The sequence below is a fragment of the Cygnus atratus genome, chromosome 4, assembly GCF_013377495.2.
Source record: "Cygnus atratus isolate AKBS03 ecotype Queensland, Australia chromosome 4, CAtr_DNAZoo_HiC_assembly, whole genome shotgun sequence".
Classification (NCBI taxonomy): Eukaryota; Metazoa; Chordata; class Aves; order Anseriformes; family Anatidae; genus Cygnus; species Cygnus atratus.
Window position 1 is genome coordinate 4,527,777 of NC_066365.1, and position 24,413 is coordinate 4,552,189.

Genomic DNA, 24,413 nt, shown 5'->3' on the forward strand with positions numbered 1-24,413 from the left:
CTTTATCCAAACAAATGAATGGCGTCAATAGTTCTCATGAACTGGAGTTTTTGAAACCAAGATGCTCTTTAAAAAATGAGTGCTCTAACATCAGTCACCAGTGGTTTCCAAGTTGATCCAAGCACCCTTACATGGAAATTCTGACAATTTCCAGTAATACATGCAAGAGGTGGATAATCTGTGTAGATGAAGTTGATAACAGTTATAGATTTGTTGATATAGATATCAGAGAGGGAGGTGGGGTCAGGAGGTGAAAGAAGGCTGCAGCTCTTGTACTGTCGGCTTTAGTTTTACCTTCTTCATATTCCCAGTGATGATAGTCACAGCAGCTGAATAATATGTTACCTATTATTAAGGAAAAAAATACCACATACCAAAAAAAAAAAGAAAAGAAAAGAAAAGAAAAACACGTGGGGAGTTGGTTGGAACCCTTCAGGTATTTCTTGCCTTCTGGTCCTGTCTCAAGACCTACATAGAGATTTTAATTGCTGGTGTTACTGTCTGTTCATCAAGTGGGCAACGCAGTCTTCTCCCCAGATAAGTAGAATACTTAGAAAAAAAAATCCAGATAGTCCTATTGAAGTTCCCATTTCCTATACAGGTTCTTCTGGAAGCTATGAATTATATCTCTGGGAATGCACTGAAGTCATCTTTTTTTTTTTTTTTTTAATCCCTTCATGTTCCTCCCTCTCACAAATTGTATTTATTTGCTTTTATTTCTGTTTATCCAATTCCGTACCTTGCTTAGATAATGTAAGTAACTCATAGAAAACAGGCACTTCACGGCAATTCAAGAGTGTTTTACTGTTTGTCAAAGTCATTCTTTGTTAGTAACTAAATTTCAGATTTTCTGTTTATGTGGCTGCTGACACGCATATGTGAGGGATGGATGGGAGGTGTCAGCTGATGAGCTGCTGTGTTTCCACATAGCTGTGAACTTCTTTCCCAGTGCTAGGGAGCAGCCCTTTGTAGGAAAATTCTCATATTCAGCTGTAGTTTACAGCCTGAGCACCCACAGAATAAGAAGCACTTGTTACATGTAAATTGTAAAATGTAACCTTTTAACTTTAAGCTTTTAATTGCAATTGGCTTGCTGAAGGTAGCCGTATTTTTGAGGACTGTTCTTGTCATCACCTGGTGTAATAGCTCAATGGGCACAAGACACGAGTAATTTCCAGTCTGAATAAAAGTTTAAGTACCAGAAATATAAAACTGCTAATTGTATAAAATATCTAATAATAAGTATCTACAGGTTTTCTCTAAATTATTCATTTTAAAAGCACAATGAGAGCCAGATTTTGCTACTGTGTAAATACTTTCTTATTCAGTAACTCCTCTGGAAGAGCTAGAATGATGGCAGCAGTGAGGGGAAAATTCTAGGGAAAGATATTTTTCTGGAGACATCTGCAGTGTTTTGAATTTTATCCATCCCACAAGTTGACAGCTACAAGCACCAGGCACAGAAATGCTCAAAAGAGCGGCACATTTCACAGTTCACTTTGGGGAATACTATTAATAAGTGAGTGATAATTTTACCTTCAGAGAGTAACTTTGTTTTGAAGGCTCCCAAGTGATGTTTTCATAGAGCTAGATGTCTTTAAAAGGTTTTGACTAGCTTCTTAAGTAGTTAGAAACTGAAGAAACAGTATCTATTCCATGGACATAAAAGTAACAGGTATGAAATTTAAAGGTAGGCTTCAGTTGGTTTGTATTCATTTTGTTCTATTGATGGAAATTAATATGGTAAAACTGGTTATATGTTAGAAGTCAACAGATAACTGCAGACAGAACAGATAACTGCTCAGGACATAGATATTTGGAGCTTATTTTGGTAACAGTGGTATAATAAAACTCTAATTTAAGCATGAATTTCTTGAAGCTTTTAAATGTTAGCCAAACCTCTATCTTTCTTAGAGAAGAAGGGGACGATTCCTGGCGTATCACCTGCCATGATGTCAAGCACTGGAAGAAAATTCCTTCCTTTTCTGGAAGAAAGGGAAAAATACTGTTTATGGAGTATGTTGTTATACCCGTGGTTCCTTACCCAGTACGCCACTCTCACCTAGCAACATCCTCCTGACTTTTTTCTTTTTTTTTTCTTCCCTTTCTTCAGTTTTCGTGGAGACTTCTTGAGCATTGCTTGCAAGCAATAGCCTGTTCATTTACCACATTATGTACCAATGGTGCCCTTGGCCTCAAGTAAATCTTATGCTTAGAATTCAGGCACTTACTGAAAAAAAAAAAAAAAGAAAAAAAAAAACATGTTTAAATAGGAGTTTGTTGAAATGTGGTAGATTGGTGGGATTTTTCTTCAGCCTGAAAAACCATATGATCACTCTATTCACTGCTCTAATCATCATCAGAGCTGAGTGCTTGGGTACTTTCATGTCCTTTTGAAGAAAAAGGAGGAAATTTGTGATCCTGCATCACACAGGTGTCTTTCCTTTTACAAAATCTGTCCCTACAGTCAAAGGGAGATGCTTGCAAGACCCTCATTCTGCTGAGATAACCAAACAAAAATTTCAAGAAGAAACACTAATTTGTGCTTTTGCAAGTTCTAATGCCTGGCCTAGACATGTGAATCCATGTTTAAAACTGCAAGGTTTTCATCCAGTTCAGGGGATCCAGTACCAAGAATTACAACCAGTGAAGCTTTTCCGTGTTAGCAGTTAATGTTTCATCAGAGCAATGTTCCAACAGGCCCTGCATCTACCAAAAAGGGATAGTTCAGCCTAACTTGACACTACCCTAAAAACAAATTTGGCCCAACATTTTGAAGCATCAATAATATTGTTCAAGATTTCTGAATAATTCCAGTTCTGACATCAATTCCTCTTTTATCCTTTCAAACTTCAGAAGGAGTTGGATTCTCCAGTTTTGGGCTTTTTGTTTTGCACCTTCCTGGACTCAGAATTATCTTGCTTGATATAGGACCAGCATCTCCAATAGGAACATGGGGAAAAGATTACCCAAGGACTGTGCTTGACATGGTCTGACTCTTACCAAAACAAACTGACATAATGTCAAAGACATGGTTGGCTGATCTATTTCCCTGCTGCTTCCCCTCTCTGCTGTGGCCACAAACCACCTGGGTACTTCAGAGATGCCAGACGAGAAATGGGCCCAATTAATATCAGCGAGGCTTGGACTCCTCTGTGACATTAAGCAGTTAAGCTTTCCCGCATTGAGGTATCTCTTCCTGCCTTCTCAGGTCACAGGGGCAAAGTGGTGGTTCTCTACTTCCCAAGAGCATTCTCAATGATTTCTGAAGTATTTTCTGTTACTTGCAGTTGATGGCACAAATCACGTGTTGGGTAAAACATAGTCACGAATGTCAATACCTTCAATGAACTAGGTGAGGAGATGTAGAGTCTTATGCTTCTCTCTGTCAAATAAAAAAATAAAAATAAAAATAATAATAAAAAAAGCTTGGTTGCATAAACATTGCTTTTATACTGCCGAGCAGAAATATTACCGTGGACACACAATTGGCTGTTAGTTGGTATCAGAAACAGAAAATAAACAGTCATCTTAATGCTGACAAATTTGTCAGTATTAGAAAAAAACAGATGGGATAGAAGAGAAAAGATTAGAAAGGGGGAAAATTTGAGTCTTCCACTTAGTAGTTAAATCTGTTCCAAAAGAAGAGAAAAGATCCATTGTGCATTTTCAGGAGAAAGTTTTGCTTTTCCTTGATGTATAAAACATCAGCTGGTTTCAGTCCAGTATCTGTATGCTTACACAATAGGACAGTTTTAATTGGTCATTTATGTTTAAATTGGCTTGAGTTATTATGTTAATTGAATTGTTTTCCCTTTGCAGGGACCTCAGGGGCCTCCAGGACAAAAGGTATAGTATAAACAACAAAACTGTGAAAGTGATTATTCCTCCTGGTGCCAAATTGTAAGCAGAAAAGGTGAATGGAATTAGCTACTGTACACCACATTGAATCCATTAGTTTAAGCTCTGAATTTTGTTTTTGCAAAATGCAACCATATATCGTGAGATGTAAGATTTCTCATTTCCACCATCCTTGGAAGTTCAAGCAATGTAAAACAGACTCTTTTCAATCTGTCTGTTTAACATTCAGGTGAAGAGGTCACTATAACTTTCTTATTCGTGCCCTGGTACAACTATGAAACCAAAGGTAAAAGGTTGTGAAAGGTGGGGAGATAGAGTTTCTGATTAAATGCACGTCCTTACTCAAGTAGATCAGTGCCATATGACCAGCAGAAACAAAGCACATAGGTGTTGCTGATAAATGGTGCTTGGCTGACTGTGTTCAGGTGGTCTGCCAGTGTCTTCCTGTTCCTTTTGTAACCCGAGACCTGACTTCCTATGAATGTCTTTAGCATTATTTACACTCATTAAAGCTGACTGCCTCAGTTTGATGGAGTGTGCTTTGGATTTATGGAATTACATCATTAAAACAGTCCTAGATGTATCAGCAATAGCAGCTAGTAAGTGGCACCATTCCAGCATCCTCACCCACACACCACCAAAGCAGGTCATTTTCACACTGATTTCAAGAGATAAGAAGGGTTATGGAAGATATTTAATTTGGGCAGGCTTAATTTGTAGTAAGGAAAAAAAAAAAAGGAATTAGTAGTATTAACTTATGTGGCAAAATTGTCACCTCTTTTTCATCTGAGATAATCTTTAAAGTGAAGGTTTGCTTGCATGGGTTAAAATGGAACTCTATGAACAAAAGAAAGGAAAGCATGATAATATGTAAAAATGTAATAACAGAGCGCACAAATCCATGGGATTTTGCCATGGATATTGCTGTAAACTATACAGAGTTTGCAAGCTGAGGGAGGAGACTACTCTTCATGTTTAGCAATGCAGGAATGTGACATTGTAAAACTGTAATGATTTTGAAGTTGCCATTATACAATTATTCCCGAGGAGATGGGGGAGTGGGATTTTTTGGATGTACAGCATCAGCAAAACCCACATGCTGATGAGCTTTCGAATATATGATAAACCTTTATTGCTTAAGGGAATGATAGAATCAATTTTATTTATGCTTTCTAACATCTTGTGTTTCATAAGAAAAGTCAGTGGCTATATGAGACTGCCACTGAGAGGAGGAATTGTTACAAGAAGGATAGTTTATTCAGGCTGATGGTTTAATGCCCTTTGTCTTATCATTTTCTGGAAAAATTATACAAAGATGTGAAAATGCTCACTAAAGGCCCCTTTGCAGTAGCTAGCAGTCATGGCCATGCATCCAGCAAATAGAGGCAAAAGGAATGCCAAAGTGAAAGCTTTGGGAATAAGGGGAAAGCATTCAGGGTCATGGAGACAGACTGAGATGCCAGTATATTATTTATTACTGATTTGCAGCTCTGCTGTGAGCTGAAGCCTCCAGGGTGTTCAAATGTTGGAGTTTTTTGGAGGCCCTCATGAGTTGTTTCCGTTTCTTGTTTCACAGGATTATTCCATCCATTATTTCCTCAACTCTATTTTTTTGGCAAACGTGCATCCATTTTGGCTGCATTCCCTTTGGGTGTTGGTGTCCTTTCACTAAACCATTTCTAACCTCTAACCGATGTGAATAGAGGGGAAAATGCTGTACGCTGATTCTTGGGCCTCAGGGCCTGACAGGCCTCACAGGATGCTCATTTGTTTTATGGGTGCTGGGCAACTGCATATCTCACCACTGACAAGGTCTCTGCCTTTCCCAGTTCCCTGGCCACTTTTTTAGAGTACCAGCCTTTCAAGTATCTATCACACTTTTGTAACGGGTTAAGGTGCTTAGTAGTGGAAAATAAAAATTATGCTTACAGTTTCCTAGCTGAGCAACATCATTTTTATAGAAAGAAGGGAAAAAACCTGTGTAATTTCATAATTTTCCTGCTTTCCTCATGCCTTAGGTTTTTACTAAACATCTGTAGCAACAGTCAGAAAAGTTCCTTCAAAAAAACATTGTCCATGATACAGAAGTAGTATGAAAGCTACGTAAAAAGATCTCTCATGTTACAAGTCAGCGATAACATTTGATTTCCCCTTTTGTCTACTCCACATGTTTGTCCTGTTTATTTTTATTTTATTTTATTTTGTTTTGTTTTGTGTTTTGTTTTGTTTTATATTATTGCAGTAATGTTGATGCAATTTGAAAGGATATCAGCAATTAGCACTTTCAGGCTGAATTGTTGGAGATTATCCCATAAAAGATTTTAAATAGATTGACCCTACCAGTAATTGAGATTGAAGCATCCATCCCCCCACTTCAGACGCTTTAAGCATTTGAAGCATTAAAGGTTTTGTTCAGGTGCTATGTTAGATTGTGTCAGAACAATCTCAAAATTTATTAAGTGCATTAAATGGAATTCCAGTTTAATTGTTATATTTCTTGTGAAGCATCCGCAACATCACAAAGTAGACATGAACTTGAGGCTTGCTTCTGAAAGAGGCCATACAGCAGGGCAGTCATTAAAATGTACAGCAGGAGAACATGTATAAGTATAAAATGTCATCTGAAAAGAGAGCTCAGCTTGACTAAAAACTAGTTTCAGAAAAATTTGTTGCACTTGCAATATGCAAGCATTCACCATCATTTTTAAGTACTGTATTAAGAGATGAAAGGTTTCATGACCTGTTTAATTTGCTAAACACTGGCGTCTGTTTCCCACCAGGGTTCTGTTGGAGTGCCTGGTGTTCCAGGGAGAGACGGACAAGTGGTGAGTTCGCTTGACTTTGTCAGCACTGTGGTTATTTATGTCATTGATTAAAGCTACTCAGGGGTCGCAGGGCTCCTTCACATGAACAATATGCAGCAGTACATCCAGAGCTCTGATTTCAAATTAGTTTATTGGAAAAGGAAGTATAATCTGATTTGTGCTTTGAAGTAATCTTTTCTAGCCTAAGTGAAACAGTCATTGAACATTGAACATTGAAGCTGAAAGTCTGATGTTCGGATTTGATGATGACTGATAGACATCCATATATATGGTGTGTAACATTAGACAGTATTGTTACAAACTCTTTTTTTTTTCAGGTTTGGGCTTTGTTTTGTTTTATTTTCTATTAATTCAGTCCCATGATGCAAACACTTATACGATATTGGATATTTATACAGTGCTAATACATTTTTAATACAAACTACAGAGAATAATGAGAGTGGAAAAGCAGGTGGAGAATAACATAAAATTATTGTCAGGGAAGAAAATGCAGAGAAATTAATTGAAAAGAAATCTTGAATGCAACTGGGAGGAGATGCAAAGTCAGGCAAGTCAGTGCCATCTTTCAGAGCCAACACCAAGTTGACTCATAGTTCAGAACGGCGCTCCAGAAGGAGGGGTCGCAATAAAGCAACAGGGCTGTTTCGCAGCATTGCTGAGGTTTGTTGGCAAAGCTGGGCGGTGAAGTTTAAATAATATCCCTCCCTGACTGTATCATCCATCTGTTGTTCTCATAAGCACTAACATTCACACTGAACTTGAAAAGCACTTGCAGGGAATACCAAAAGAAAAATGTATAATATAGCTTGTTCACTGTGTTTAAAAAGCAATAGATGAGAGTGTATAAAGACCATATTATACAATCCCTTCTCCTGCCTCCCTCCCCAAGAGCCCTAGGGGAAAAAGGCACTAAGATATTGTAAATAATTGAATTTAAATTGGTCTTTCCCAACAATAAAGATATATTGCTTCTGTTAACATAATATATAACCCGCATTAGACTTGCATTTTGACAGTGGTTATAGGAAATTATGTAATAATGAGTTATTTCACTTTAGTGATAAGGATAATGCTATGAACCTATTATTTTTAAATTATTATATTCAGAAAATTATGACTACTGTGGAATGACGAAAGAAAAAAATATTTGGACATAGACTGGACAGAATAGTTCCAAACACATTAAATAGAACAGAACTGATGATTAACTTTTTATCAAAGTGTTTAACTTTTATTAGTATCATCACATAAAGTCTGTCGAGAAATCTTTACTCACGTGTGCCAGATGTCCAAAATTTATCTGGTTATTTGAGTGTCATTTTGGAAGACTTGGATTTATTTATTTATTTACTTATTTGAAGGATGTATTAGGTTGTTGTACATCTGTTTTTAGGAGACCACATAGACTTAATTGCAATCATGTTTCATGGGGAAGGAAATAAATATGCAACTGCCTTCATAAAGAAAAAAGCTAACATATCTTTAAGTGCTGTTTAACAATTTTAAATTGTGCTTGAAAAACAGATCCTAACATTTTCAGTATATAGTTTTATGTTCATTTTATTTATTTCCATATTTACGGTATCTAAAACATCCCTAAATTATCACCACTTTAATAAAGATGTACTTATTTAGTGTAAGTGGACTATTATATTTTTGACCTTTTTAAGAAAAAATAAATCAATTGCTAGACTAAATCTAGATACCAGCACAAAAACCATACAGATACATAGTGGTCAAATTCTTGTGTTGCACAATTGGTAGCTGATTTTGACTAGCAAGCATTTCATTTTGTGCAGAAAATGTATTGTTCTCATATAATACAAAGCAGACTAAAGATCAATGTCAATATCTCTTTTAATAAATAAATAACTTTTGTTAGCTTGGTAATAATGGTAGAAATAAAGTTAAACTGGAGCAGTATTTATCTAAATCTAGTATTATTAAGTATAGTGCAGCCTAGGACTCCCAGGCTAATGTTTTGCTACCAAAATGTCAAATTATCCTAAGTGGATGAAAAAACAGATTCTCAGTGCGGTGTTACACACAAGATACTGTTGAACAGCAACAAGGGTAATAATTTTAGTGTCAGACTTCTGTGTTTTCCACATTTATGTGCAGCCTTCAGAGGAGTCCACATACATTTCAAGTTGGCCTGTACTGTGGGCTGATGGCTGGCACTCCTGGCTTTGCTCAGAGAGATTCATGCTGATTTGCAGAACAGTTGAACTCAACTGAAATGTGTGATGCAAGTCATCCCCTTTTGAGAATCTATGTGGTTAAAAGGCTTTACAAAAGTCTTACTGTCTTGGTAGCCTTTTAATCAGTGAACTCATTCTGTCTGTGCATGTGCTGTGCACGAGGTTCCAAGTTAATATTTTTTTGTTATTTGAAAAGGCAAAGAGTGCTAAGCACATGCTTAAAATTGCGTGTGTGAATGCTTTCCTCATCCAAGCACTGAAATATCTTTCAGTTGGTGAGTGTCAGCAGTGAATTAACTTTCCTCTCTCCTTGAGCACTTGAATAATACAACTAGGTCATCTCCATCATGTATGTGCCTGCAATTTTTCTTTCACTTTCCCTTCACCTCTTCTTTAATTGAAATAGTGGAAAATAAGAGACGATTGACAAGTCTGACCAATAGGTCTGGAAATTAGATCATAAATTCTGAGTACACTTGGAACAATTTTCTAATCCCTTAACACATGAACCACTTTTCTTAGACAATCTCTAAATGTTAGAGTAAGTGTAATTTTACATAACCCACCTGTTTTTGCAGGACTGTTAACAGATCTTGTTGTAATAAAAGTAGTAGCAAAATTGTTACCATAGCTTCACACACACATACACACACATACTTTTAGGCCAAATCCCACAAAATATACAGTTAGTCTTGCAAGGGCATTTATATTCCTTGTTTGTTTCTACATTTGGGAAACTGTGGCAACATTCTTCTTATCTTGTTGAGAACAGTAACTAGAAAGAAGCTGCCTAGTAATTCCTGCAGTTTGAGAGATGTTGTCACTGGGTGGACAGAAGCCTTCTGAGATAGCAAGAAAAGTCCTTGTAAGCACTCCCTTTCCTTTGCAGACCATTGTGCAATTCAAATGGAGAAGGTTGCTTCCTAGCAAGATGCTTATAGGGGGATAACCCTCTTTTTCTTGATCCCCAGTGAGAGGTCCTCAGGCACTAAAAGCGGAATGAAAGAGGATTGTAACTGCTTGCAGACATGAGGTAGCAGTGATCTAGGGATATCAGACCCCTACAGTAGTCATGTCAAAATGGCCAAAAAGGGGTTCTTGGAAAGTTCAACTGTGCAAGTATAGGATACATGGTCGGGTATTTGCTCAGTGGTACTGGTTTGATAAGGACTCCCAGTGACTGCAGCAGCATCACAAGGAAGAAAGGTGAAGTTGGCTGAGTGAGGATTGCATTTGGTCTGAAGGAACCGAGTCTCTAGAGGCTGTGTAACCCGCACTGTCAGCTTGAAATAGGAATTCGTCTGGAGAGCATAAACCCTCACTCTGTGTCTTCTTTGGACTGTTTTTCTTACATAGTACTTGGTATTTTTATTATTTTGTAAGGATGTATTCAAAACAGAGCGATGGTCAGGACAAGCCATTTAATTTCATATGGTTTCAGTAGTTTGATAATAGCAGTTTCATAAACCTCAAAACAATTTCCCTTCTTGTTAGTAGACTTCGAGTCTGGTTGTACACATTTCTTACTGCTTTCTTCGTGCTTGTTATTACTCTAATTCACATGTATTTTCCCAATGATATGTACTATACTATGTAGGACGTGCATTTGAAAAGTGGTATTACCACATTTCTTTAGAGAAATGAAGGGTATGCATGTACTAACATTTTATTTTTCAAATTAAGAAATATAAAAGAAGGAAATATCATTGAATGCAGTTCACAAATTCTCAGACAGGTTTGCAGGCCAGCTGAGTCCTGTTGAAGACTCTTTCCACCTAATTTCAGCTGGTGAGTGGGCCAGGAGAGATTTCCAGTTCTTAAAAAAACAATTTTAAGTTACTTTTGAGGGGGGTGAAAAGCAAATTGAAAGGAAATAATTCAAACCTGATTTGAAATGGAAATCGCAGTAATGTGTCTGAGAAACTAGTTTTTTCCCTTCTATCCTTGTTTATGTATTTTAGAGTAAAATTAGACTGGATTAGATTTGGGGGCCTCTTGTATTTCCTTATCCTTACAACAGATTACATTCTAGTGACTGAAAAATATAGCAATACTGACAGCCTTTCTTCTCAGTGTGAGATGGATATCAGCCAGCTGGTGTGGACGGAGTTATGTGTCCCACCGAAACCAAACCTATTTCAGAACAGTGGCCTCCAGGCTGTTTTTCTGTTACAAACAAGAAAAGCTAGGGCCTCCAGCCACGTTATTTTTAGCTGTTTAATTCTGCATATAAAGGTATATATCTCCAGGGCACAGACTGCTCTAGTAAGAAGAGGTACGCTTTCAACAGCCTTGACTCCCTTAATATGGACTCTAGTGGGTGATACATTTTCAAAACAGGTCTGAAGTAGGATTTATGAGTTCATATTGACAGCTGAGCCTCAGCAGTGCTCTATACAGTTGAGTCTTGATCAAATTCAGATTCAGGTCAGTGGAAGCCTTCAGACTGCCTGCATCACCAGACTTTCTCAGGAAATTATTACACCTATTTATTGGGCAGGGTGCAGGGTATTAGTACCCAAACTAATACAGGAAAGCCAGAGCCAGTTTTTCAATGTTAATACAGTTACATAGTTAATACAGGCACAAGAGCACCAGGACTTGAACCAAGGTGCTCTAATCTGCTGTCCAAAGGAACAGCCTTCTTGTTATTCTTTGAGTTATCTGAAACTCCCGAATCAAACATCTAGGTTGGTTGTGTTCTTCTTGGCATATTAGCATTTTGTTTGCCCTAGTAATTGATATGAATTGGAAGATAAATCCAAATATTTCTGAGCCTCAAAGCATTTTGCTGAAGATCATTCTGGAAATTATCAGAATGTTTTGAATAATTAATGATGTTCTCCTACATAATTTGTTTCAGTCATGCCTTAACATCACAGTTTGTTGGTGCAACAAACATTTTCTTTCGAATTCATTTTAATAGTGACAGTTACTTAGTTTGTTAGAGTGCTGCTGCTTTTGAGAAACCAAAGTGCCTATCAGGGCATTTGGGGTTAACTGGTGGAACTGAATTAGTGTTAATAGCAGCTTCACATCCACAGGCTGGTTTGTGTAACATGTTAAAGCCTTTCCTGTTAGTGACAGCAAACACAATGTCATGCAATGTATCTGTTTGAAAATGCATCATCATTATTCTATTGATGGGGACCCTGCAATTTCTCTATAGCATATAAACAACAGACACCCCCCAAAAAACTAACAAACAAAACCAAAGCAAAACAGAACAATAACAACAAAAACACACCATGTCTGATGCATTTTTCTTCCCTGTAAGTAGTCATCAACTAAATTACTGGAGCATTTACACTCCTGCTTTAGCTGCTTGATTTTGAGTGAGTGTAAGAACAATAGCACATTTGCTGGAAATTTTTATTTCCACCATTCTAAGACTATTTGTGAATTTAGCAAGATGGATCTAAATAACTTCAGATGGTGGTAGTGAATAAATGGGGACTTAAGTGCTTACAAAGCTTCTAGCGGTGGTGGTGTCCTTTTCTGTGGTAGACAAATATCTAGAGCATTGCCTTCTACTATTAACATTATTTTACATTAAATTTGGGAAAAGGCACCTTTTCTAACATTTTCTAGTATTTTATAGTCTATTTGTATAGTGAGTCATGTCACGAAAACAAGACCTTTCTTTCGCTCTTTGTCCAGTAATCAAAGGCAAGAGAAAACAACTTTATGTGAAACAAAATTTAAAGGCTAAGAGCACTTCTGATGCAACATTTGCAGGTTTACCAGTTTGGCACATGATATTTTTGTACATTTGGTAGCTTTCTTTACTACTTTTACAAGTACTTGAAAACCTAAGTAGATAGTATATTCAAATAAGGTGGTGCTGGTACCACAGCGTCCCATTAGACTCTCTACCAGTCACAGTAGCCCCAAATTGCTGAAGCAGCATGTGGAAATATAACCATCTTAATGCCACTATTAACAGGGTTTATTCTTGCAATAAGGGAGAATTTATTTTTGTTATGGTGTATCATTGTTGTCCCATGTGATGTCCAGCACACAGTTTCTGTGGGATGGTCTAACTCAGAATCAGAACACGGCAGGGCAGAAAGAGCTAGCAGTCCACGTGGACTGGACAATTCCTTAAAATTGCATACTGAGACATGTCCAACCTGCCCACAGCATCTTCCTCACAGTCCATCCGTGTAAAGGAAGAGTTTTGAGGGGCCCCTCTGAGGATGTCTTCATGCAATTTCTTTGTTCCTTGCAACTCTTGTTTGAGGGAGCACTGTGGCACTCAGTACCATTTTAATTGGGATCGTAGGTTACATTTTTACATAGGCACTACAAGGTTTTAGAATATATTTTGTTTTAGTTATTCCAGTCCCTGTCCCTTAGTGGTGGGTTTTCAGGAAGTCATGACTGCAGAAAGGTAAGCTGTGACCAAAACTCAGGTGTGCTATAGACAAAGTCACTCTTTAAATAGGGAAAAAAAAAAAAAAAAAGTTGATTTGAAAGCTAAATGATGTGCAGAAGACAATTGTTTCTGCAGCCTAACGCCTTCATTGTCAGAGCTATTAAAGAGAGACTGCAATATGAATCAGGAAACACATTAGCCATGGCCTGGTAAATATAAAAATATATGAGATTAAGGATCTAGTTTTATAGCTTCTGTCATCTTGCCAAGTTGAAAAGCAGTCTAATTGCAATTACTACATGAGATGGTGTTTCTGAATGTATGGTTTCCCCATGCATGCACCATTCCTTGAACAGCAGTGTAACTGTCCTTGGCCTTTTAAAAAGTAGTTCTTTTGTTAATTTCCCAAGCACTAACCTGTGGGGATGAGACACATGTATATATTTTTTTTTTTTTTAGTTTTAATATATGTTTTGATTAAAAAAAAAAAAAGTAAATAAATGGAAGGAAAGTAGTTAACCATACTTCTTAACAGAAGTATTGTAAATTATTTTCATGCCAAATACTAAAATCATCCTTATGGGACAAATATTCCTAAGATAACATTGTGTTTTAGTGTATAGCTGTGGAAGAACTACTTTCTACTACTAAGTAGAAAGTAAGTCTTGAAGAAGTCAAGCTACTTTCCTCCAAAATGTTTGCTGTTCTTTTGCTTTGTAGATACTTTTTGAGAATTTCAACAGGAGGTCTGTCAGGGGGTTGTATTTCATTTTTATTTTATTTTATTTTATTTTATTTTATTTTATTTTATTTTATTTTATTTTAAGCTTTATTAGAATAGTTAAAATATGAAGCCAGACATGCCTAAAAGACCTGAAGTACGAAAAATGGAAGCCCCCTGGCACAAAGCTTGTTTTGCTGTGCATTGGGAATGTTTACCAGGGATATAGATATAGCTTATGTGCTATAATTTTTTATTTCATCTTACTGCTCCCTGCTTCCTTGTATTGACAAGAAAATCAGGTTCTAAACCAGTGAAAGGGGTATTATGGGTATGACAGAAAATGATTTTATACTAGCCCTCTGTGCTTCTGGCCTTTAGGAACTGAAGGATAATCACTTCAAAAGCATAAAGGCACAAGGTCATATCTGGGCTGACCTTGTAGGTTTGTCTTCAATCTTTGCCCTTCCCAGACCTAATGTCTGGTGTGATTATGCCTCTGGCTGGTACTTCCAGAGTTAGAAACATGCAGTGTGTTGGCCATAGGAAAGTCACATGTGGGCCAGAGACAAAACTGTTGGAGTTAATAGGGATTTACCAGGACTGGGTAACAGCTGGAGGTTTTCACTTGTTTTTCCAAAGAAAGTAAGATAACTCTTTTGTCCACTTTTTAGCGTCTTTTTTTTTTGTTGTTGCTGTCATACCAGTAGCTGTCTGCATTTATAACTGAGATTTGTAAACTTGGGAGGAAAGTGCAAGCCTGGGATATCAACCCTTTGATTAGTGACTTAAGCCCCTTAAAGTGTCAGCCAGCTGCAGCTGTTTTGAAATGAAGGAGACAGAAACAAACTTGTTGGGGTGTGGGATGAGGAGAAACAAGTGCATATCCATTGGTCCCTTCTGCTTCATTTTGTCAACTGGCAGTTTTCTTCAACTGCTTTTTAGGTCAATCCCTTGGAACACTTATGCCTAATCTCCAACAGCTTCAAATCCTTACCACTTATATACCAAATGCCTGTGCTACTATATCAGCCTAAAAGCTACTGTAGTACAAAGGAGCCTTGAAAAAAGGGCTGACTCAAATAGCTATGTAATTCCCTGTGGGTTTAATAGCACCTAGCACTTTTTTCTCTGGTGAGGAAAATATCTCACTGGATTTTTGCAAGAACCTCAACATTTTTGTTTTATGTTTCAAAATAGTCCAACACTTAGTGATATTATTGTATTTTATGTTCCTTTGCCTAATTTAGAAATAGAATGGAACCTTCTTCCTTGGAGAACCAAGGAAGGCTCTTGTGGAGGATTGGAAAATATTTGTTGTTGCACTTGGAACAAGCCCTTATCTTAACTCTTTTGTAACTTGTGAGCAGAGAGTTGGTTCATCATGTGTACTGAGTTCAAGTCCTGTATGAAAATTTCAGCTGAGTTTCTGATAAGAATTATTCTTTCTAATTTGATTACCATGCTGACTAGTGTATTTAACTTCTAAGCATTTTATACATTTACATAGCAAAATACTTACAGAAAAACCTAACTGAAGGCTTTTTCTGACATTCTTTTGGATGCTACTTTAACATTCTTTGCCACCCTAGAAGTGCAATGCGTTTGTGTAGGTGAGGGTTACAAAAGAATAGGCACGGTTCTTGAGAAACTGAGGAATACTTCTGCAAAAGGTTTCACTCAGCCATCACCCCTAGTTGCTTAACAATAAAGTCCAACCATTGCTTTATCAAGTCACTTAAAATAAATAATACTCATGTTTTTTTTCATAAATCTGGGAAATGAACACCAGAAAATGTCTTAAAGTTTTGTGTTTTTTTTTTTTTATTGGTGGTGGTGTTTTTGTGGTGTGTTGTTTGTTTTTTTTTGTATTTGTTTCTTGTTTTTTAACTTTGGGGGAAAAAGAAATTTGCAAGTAGTTGTCATTTGTTAATTGACTTTTGAAAGTGACTTGTGACTCCTTGAATTGTGGAAGAATTTATATGCTATCTGTTAAATGTCCCCAAAATTTGGATCATTGATGTTATGCTGAATTTTTTAACAGTCTTTTAAATTTAATTTTCAGCCAATGGTACTAGAGTATGTAAAATGGACAAGCAAGGTATATTAAAAAAAAAAAAAGCGCTATCTATTCTTCCAAATTCTTCCATTTCTAGAATTAACCCTTCTCATTTTTCATCACTATCTGCCTTTCTTATGAGACCAGAAGCACAAATGTCAAAGTCATTTAAGATAAGCCTTTCTTGCAGTATTTCTAAATTGTAGGGAAGAGAGAAACGTTGATAGTCCTGGAAAGAATGTGCTTTTGAGGTTAATTGGACAGCTTTTCAGAATCAAAAGTTTCGGTTCTTTTTTTCTGTTTAGTTTTACACCTGTGTATTTCCACCACTTCCAGTAGAATTATTTCTTATCTATACAGGAATTTGAATTAGAGTTAGTGCACTCTAACTGAGGAAATAGCGCATATTAGTACCTGTTTGTGGAGTACATATTCAGGCTGAGCGATCTTAAATTTTATTTATCATGCCTTACCTAATATGAGACAGTTCATGAAACGATGTTAATATACTTCATTATGTCTTTCTTAACTGCATCTTTTATTTTCTCTGCCTTTAGGGTGAACCTGGTTTGCCTGGTGTAGCAGGAGAGAAGGGAGCAGCAGGACTTAAGGTTAGTATTGAAAATGGATTAAAAACAAAAGCACGTGGTACGTGAGTGCATATAGACTACGGTCATGCTTTCCAACTTGTGTTTATATTCTGACTGGCTTTTAATGATCTGCTCACTCCAGTGATCTGTGCTGTAAGAGGCTTTACACATTTCACCATAAAGAAGCATTATCTTCTGCTGTGCATGTATAATTCCAGTCAGTGGCACTGACGCATATGCATCCACTGCCAAGTGAATGTAATATGCCTGCAAGTGTTTGGGAATTTGGGGACCTTTTCAGAAAGGCTTTGTTTATGCTCCTTACAATGTGTGTCAGGCTTATTTTCAAGAGCTACTGTGGTCAATTCTTTGATGAATGTCAGAGTTAAGTCTTGAGCCCTGATCCTGCTATTATGGAAGTTAGCAACAAACCGCATTAGGAACATGTCTGGGCCTGTATTTGCAGCATCAAAATGTCTCTTTGCATTTATGTTATTGTTAAATAATTTTTTTCCCTGCTCTTTTAATATTGAACTAGTGAAATAGAACATAAAGCTTGTGATAACTTTGTTTAAAAGAAAGCTCAACATGTCCAAGACGATGTGATCTGTGGGCCTCCTGGAACGGGTAATGCTAAATTCTAATCCCATCAGCTGCGAGCATGCATCTTTGGTGCACATGTGCTCCTCAGCTGATTCTGTGCATCACACTGCTGCTGATGGACACTCAGGGCAGGCTCTTTACATTTACTGACTGGCTGCTTGTCCATCAGGGATGAAAACAAACCATTTGGGAGCATGACCTTTTCTTACTTTGTATACAGAAGAAGACAAATTGTGGCAGTGGATGCTTAATTCATATTCACAGCTGTAATCTTTGAGTTGCCTAGCGACAACCAGCTATCAGAAGGGGCAAAGATGAGGCAGAGTGCATTTCTGAGCCAAAATCACAGAGATGAGCTGTCAGGGTCACGCTCAGTGTGCAAAAGCGCGTTTGTCATTGAGCCAGTTTCTCAAGCAAGTTATAATTACAAATAAAGGCTATAAACCATCTTTTTGTTACACAGAATGTCAGGAGCAATAAACATTCATTGCTTTGAATCGATTATGAATTATATCGAGACACTTAAGGCTTTCTGTTTCTCACATGGAGCCTTCTAAGCCATTAGTAGAATCATAAGACTTTCCCTTCACATTCAACCTTTGGATTTTTCCTTCATTTATTCCCAAAATAAGGAGAACTAAATGTAGAAGTCATTTCTGTCACAATAGGCCATTCCACAAACATATGTGCCTGTTTGTCAGGGTTTAATCTAGAACAAAGGAGGAAGAAAACTTAAACAAAACAAACAAATACAAAAAAACTTTTCATGCAAAAAATAATTTTTAAAAATTATGTCGAAAATGTATTGTCTGTTGAGTTTTATGAAATCGACTTATTTATAGAAGACTTATTTGGATTTTGTTATTTGAAACAGTGTCATCAATAGTGACATAACAATAATATTAACATTTCAAATTTTGCTCATGTTAATAACTTATGACTTCTTTGCTCCACTTACTTCAATCAGGGTGACCCTGGAGAGAGAGGAGAAAAGGTGAGACATATTTTGCTTCCTTTGTTGTTCTGTTTTTTGAGAACTGTCACTGCACTGATTCTGAGTTTACAAAAAATGAATGCAGCTACAGCCTACAACTTGAGACTCATTGTGCAGCTTTTGCTAGTGTCAAATAATACTAATACAAGTTACTCCTTCTGGGATTACTGTGGTGGGATTACTCATGGAGAGTAGTGGTCATGTGTTAAAGGCTGTACAGTTGAGCAACGCTGCACCTAACCATTACTGTTAGCATCAGAAAAAGATGAGTCTGTTAGAATAAATGCAAATGTCAAACATTTCTTGGTAACCTGGTAACTTGGTTTTGATGCTCTGTTACCTGTGGGGAGTAAAACAATTAGGTAACAGAGTGATAATTACACAGACTCCACAAGATATATGGTCATGCAGAGAGGAGACAAACTCCATGCTGCAAAACGTGGGTGCAATTCTCCCCTTTCAGGTAAAGTTGCTGGTAGGTAGTTGTCTGTCCCACAGACATTTTTGGCCTAGATCGTCACATATTGCAGACCTTTTCGAGTACTCTGGTCTTACTATATGGCTGAATTAAAAATAAAGGGTATTTTTATAGATAAAAATTTTGCAGTGTTCCTTTAAAAAGTTGTTTTTAAAATAGGGAATGTCTACCCAGCCATAAAGAATTTGTCTGAATATTGGTTTTTTTTGTTAATAATAAACAATATATAGAATTTATGTAGAGATAACCACCATTTTGGTGGCTATTTGAAGGAGTGGAATTAGAAGTTTTTCTGGTTCGTGAATCATTCATGGAAGTACTTCAAACTCAAAGAGTTTATACCATACATCACTTGAGAATCCTAATACTAAGTAATAGGACTGGGTAACTGTGAACTGAATTTGATAAGGTGTGTTTAGGTGTCTCTGTTGGGAAAAAATATGTACTGGTAATTCAAAATGCTGAACCATCATGAAATCATTCCCTTGTTGCTAAACCATGATGAATTGGGCAAGTCTGTAGGCTATACCAACAGGAAGATGGTTATTTGATAATTTATGTGTTTCTGAGGGTCTGTGAAAAGGTTTATAGGGAAGACTATATTCAAGCAACAGATGTAGCAGCTATAAAACCCACAATTCCTGACCATGTCATAGAGAGATTGACTACCTGATTAACAGAATTAGCTTTCTAATCATGGTTGAATGCTGACTCCTCTCTGCGTGCTGTGTGCTTACATAAAATCATTAATAAAATACATGTATTTTAATTATAGGGTGATGCTGGAGAAAATGGACCAAAGGGTGACACAGGAGAAAAGGTACACTTTGTATTGATAGAGAAGAAAATGTGGTGTTGGCATGCTTCAGTCTAAACAACTAATGTAAATAATAATTTGATCAAAAGGAAAATGCGTTTTAAACTTTCTCGTAGTTATGTTGAACATCTGACTGGGTTCATTCTTATGAACAGCAGAAAAAAAGTCAGTGTTCTGTCCAATTAAGTACAAAACTCCTGACTTTATGCAGCAGCAGCTTTAGTACAGAATATATCAGCATCAGTACTCCTCTTAGCTGATATGTGCAATGTACAGAAACTTTGGACACAACCTGCAAGACTGTTGATATTGTGTCTGGTAAGTTACATCCATTTCAGATACATCCTAGCTGTTCACACTTCCCAATCTCTGTTACCTGCAAAGAAAGGGACTAAACCAATAGGGTATCATGGTAGCTAACTTCCTTCCAAGCAGCCAGCTGGACAAATGAGAGTTGAAAATAAAAACTACATTTTATATTTTTTAACGGGTGATATCAGCAATAATGTCACTTAATGCCTTGTTAGTTCACTGTTGCAAAGTACCAACAGGTAGTAGTCACTGTAGAGTAGAAGTTGTTAAAATTCTATTTTATTTATTTTTTTCTTTTGCTTTATTTTATGTGAGGCTCATTCTGTATCTCTACACAAAAGATCAAAATAGAACTTGAATTTTTAAATGTGTTTTATATATACAAGTCAAGAGTATTTTAGCAGTCAGAACAAAGCCTGTGGAGCACAGAAAGAAGGGTCAGTCATAATGGTCTCCTCTAGCCACATAATCTTACCTATTTATGATGTATCCTTTTGAGTAGATGTTGTATATGGCTTATTACCACCAGTTTGGAACTCATATGCTTCTAAAGACATTGAATTCACCCTACATTTGGGCAGAAGCACAAAAATTTGTGTCATTCTCATTCTACCCCCCCCCCCCCGCCCCCCATGTTTAATTGCATAACCAACTCAGATCAGAGTGTACTGCAAGGAGATGTTTATGACAGATTTATCAAAATGCTGGTAAGGAATGCATGCAAATCTCTCAGGCCCTATAATTTGGAAACAGTATTCAAGAACACAAAGATACTATACGGCATATTCTAAAATCAGATCTTACAAATAGTCATTAGGTTTAAGAATAGTCAAGTCAACTCTTTGATTCAAGAGTTCATTTAAATAATACTTCATTTGCAGTCCTGCTTATTAGCCCAGATTAAAATCTCAAAAACCTTATTTAGTTACATACACAGGGTATTCCAATAAAGTCTTCTTAATCTACTTTTATGAGATTTAAGAGCATAATCTCTAGGCAAATATGAGATTTTTATTCAGACATAGTCCTGCAGCAAGTAAACAGGAAGTTTATAATCATCCTGGGAAGTCGAGTGTAGCTTTCCTTGTTGCTTTGCTATTTTATCAGCTGTGAGAGTAAGCCTGTGTCCATTAGTATGCCCGTGATGCACTGTGGTCTGCAGTGCATGCATCTCCTTGCTTGGGATCTTGTTTAATGAAAAGAAAAAAAAATGTCTCCCTCTTCTAGCGGGAGATCCTTTCTTCATGAATGTAGTTTTTTTAACATTTCTGTATTTAACCAGTTTGGGATCAACTTGTGGAAAGTGTCAGTCATCAGGAGATTTCTTATATCTCTGTATCTAAAGAAATTTCAATAAATTTGTTGGACTTCACAATACAGAAGTCTCCCATCTCCTCAAGGTTTTTTATAAGTTTCAGAGGTGGTGTGGTGACACGGAAATACATGCTGTTTGCATGGAGTGCATTGCTCTAATAGTGATTGGCTGGCATCCACTGCATTAATTCTTAGGACAGAATAAGCAAAGCTGTGGCTTAGTTAACCTTTGTTTTTTTTTTGTTGTGTTGTTTTGTTTTGTTTTGTTTTCCATTTTCCTTGCCTGCAAGGCAATGTGCCACTCCAAAAATATCCAGATCTTGTAGAAGAGCTGCAGCTTAATGTTTCCAAAAGATATCTCTGCAAACAGCACTTTGCTAGGGAGCTTAGAAGGATGTATTTTGACAGATAATATAGGAACAAGAATTAAACATGGTGCCATTACATTACATTTGCACTGCTTAGCAAGGATTGTGTTCTTTCCTGCTGTTCATCAAAGGGGAAAGATTTTGCTACATGATCATTGAATGTAATTCAGGCATGAATTTGCCTTGCAATTATTAATCATGCTAGCGATAGAGGAACTAAGAATGTCTATTACAGCCACATTTAATTAATATGTTCACAAAGCCTTGATTTTTTTTTCTGCATATTTTTTTCTTTCTTGTTTGCACTTTTTTCACTTGCCATGATCATCTCAAAGAGTTAAATTTACTGGACTGTTCTGCTATAATGCAGAGTATAAGAGTAGCACAGTGGCATTCCCTTTGTGTTTTTCCTCTGGGTATTTTCTATTGGGGCAAGAGTTTAACATCGAAAACTGTCCCTTTTTTGTTGTCTTAAAAGAAGCAGATGGAATCAAGTCCCAGCAAATTTCACAGCCCAGCCTTATTAACGCATTATGGCTTACACATGTCTTCTGCTATGTTTTTTCCCTACTACACAACCTATGCCTTGTATTTGGGTAGCTCTGAAATGTCTAGAGCATTTTTTACATTATGGAACTTCACTACCAGATGAGAATTGACAGTTTTTGCCAACTGAACATCTGCGGAGAGGAGTTCAAGGCTTACTAAGTGTCTATTCATAAATAAACTTTTTAAGATAACTACTGGAGGTATTGTTCAGAGATGAGATAAGGCTAGTACTGGTTCAGTTCTCAGCTGTGCAACCACTTACATGTATGTCCCCTCCTTGGTCAGTAAACAAGACATTTTCTATAAGTAAATGCAGAGTCTATTACATTAAATTATCATGCCACATGTTTAAGAGATTTCATTCACAGAAACTTAAAAGCATTTCTTTAAAATATTAAATGATGTTTCTGTGAGATAAATACTAAATATTTATTAGCACGGTGAGAGAGGTCAGGTGGCAACAGTTTCAGACTTGGTTTTAGGAATTGGCTCCTATTTGTGCAATTAGTGTAAGTTTTCTTTCTACCCAGTAGATCTCAGAAACACAGGCTTGGGTACATACTTCTTGACCTGTGATTTAAAAAGGAAACTGTCTTCGCTGAGTTGTCCTACTTTGAAGACAGTGCCAATGCCAGACTTGAGTTCTTATTCCTGCTTTTCTACTGTAGCCTTGGCTGCTGGAAATTACCAAGTATCTTTCTTGTGTGTGCGTGTTCCCCTGCTTAGGTTTCTTCATTTCTAAGCTGTCTGACTCATCAGAGAACTGAGAACATGCTGTACCGTATATTTTTCTTTAATTCCATATTAATTTCATTCTTATGTGAAGGTGGATTATAAATACTTTATAAATACTCTTATCTCCCCCATATCCATCATTATCCTTTAAAATGTTTAACTTGTGAATGTCTCTTACCAGTTGCTTTGCCAGTTTATAGCTATAAAAAGTCCTTGAAGTTTTGCAGTTGTACATGCTTGTAAGGGATATCAACTGTATCACTCATGCATGTCTGTCAAGCTGAGGCAGCTCAGGTTTCCAGACATGAATCAACCCTTCATAAAACTGACTTTTTATTTTTTTTCTTCACACATGAGAGCACTGCGGTAATTGTAGAGGAAATCTATTTCTCTTCTTCAAAAAGTAGTGAACATGTTACATGGTACCATTTAATTTTATTACACCGTTAAATATATATATATATATATACCTAAAACAAATTTTAATCTGTGACATTCCCAAAATGCTTCCTCCAGCTTCAATGAACCACCAGGAATGGATACTCTACTTAAACATCTTCAAAGTGGATTACACTACTGGCTCCTGTACCACCTATGTAAATCACTAACAGGCTGTTGGGAGCTTGCAGTTGCTGCTGTGTAGCAACCTGTTATTTTCAATGAGCAATCCAAATTTATTTTGAGTAACAAATAATGAGGCAGTTCTTCAAATAAAAGCACTCTAGACATCTTCAACAGCCTGTATTTTGACTAGCAAATTTTTTTCTTAGTTTAGCTTTTTCCATATTTTTGGCATGACATTTAAGAAAAAAAAATGCAGCAAAGTGAGTATACAAGAATTTTAAGGATCCTGTGGCAATTACACAAAATGAACTGGGAGCTAAAAGCTTCCCTACTGGGTCACTCGCCAATTCTCTGACCGTGTGCATATCACTGCCTATCAAGTCCAGTAACACAGGAGAACTGTTTTTGAATGCAAGATGTTTCTTCAGAACAAAGTTTTCCTGAATATGTAAATTACTGTAGTCATCTCATCCTGTAACGTACAACACTTAACTGCATTGAACTATCAGTTTAGATAGGCTGAAGGGCTGTGGAAATTAAGCTATGACCTGTCCTGATGGTGATAAACACATAGGTCACTGTTTTTTTCAAGGCTTACCTTCATTAGCACAAAAAGCTTTGTCAGTCGAGACCTGACACTTGCCATCTGCAGAACCAGGTCAAAAAGATCACTTATACGCTTTGTAAATGGCAGTAAATGATTTTGAATGTATATCAGCAATTTAGAGATGCCAAACTATGTTCCATCTTCTGGCTTTATGAAGCACATCTATACAAAATCTGCAATTATTGCATCTACATTATTGGTTGTGAAATTTGAGGTTAATTATTGTGCTGTTTGAAACTAACTCTGTCCAAATGTTCTTTAAAATAATACTGCTTCTTTTCTGAATCATTTTGATTTAATTTCAATGGATAAATTTCTATGTAGCATCACAGAGAATTGGTACTCTTGCTATATAGTTATTTTGCTACATAATCTTGCTATAACCTTGCATATTTTGCTGTATTTCTTTCCTTTAAAAATGTATACGTAATAAGTAT

General features: G+C 36.7%; 1 protein-coding gene across 1 annotated transcript in view; it reads left to right on the top strand.

Annotated features, from left to right (window-relative positions):
• Positions 1 to 24,413, top strand: part of COL25A1 (collagen type XXV alpha 1 chain) — a 301,264-nt gene that overhangs the window by 227,605 nt on the left and 49,246 nt on the right. Inside the window, exons 11-14 of the mRNA XM_035543627.1 lie at positions 3,823 to 3,849; positions 6,642 to 6,686; positions 16,603 to 16,656; positions 19,486 to 19,530. Coding sequence (XP_035399520.1) covers positions 3,823 to 3,849; positions 6,642 to 6,686; positions 16,603 to 16,656; positions 19,486 to 19,530 — 171 coding nt within the window. The remainder of the gene's footprint in view (positions 1 to 3,822; positions 3,850 to 6,641; positions 6,687 to 16,602; positions 16,657 to 19,485; positions 19,531 to 24,413) is intronic.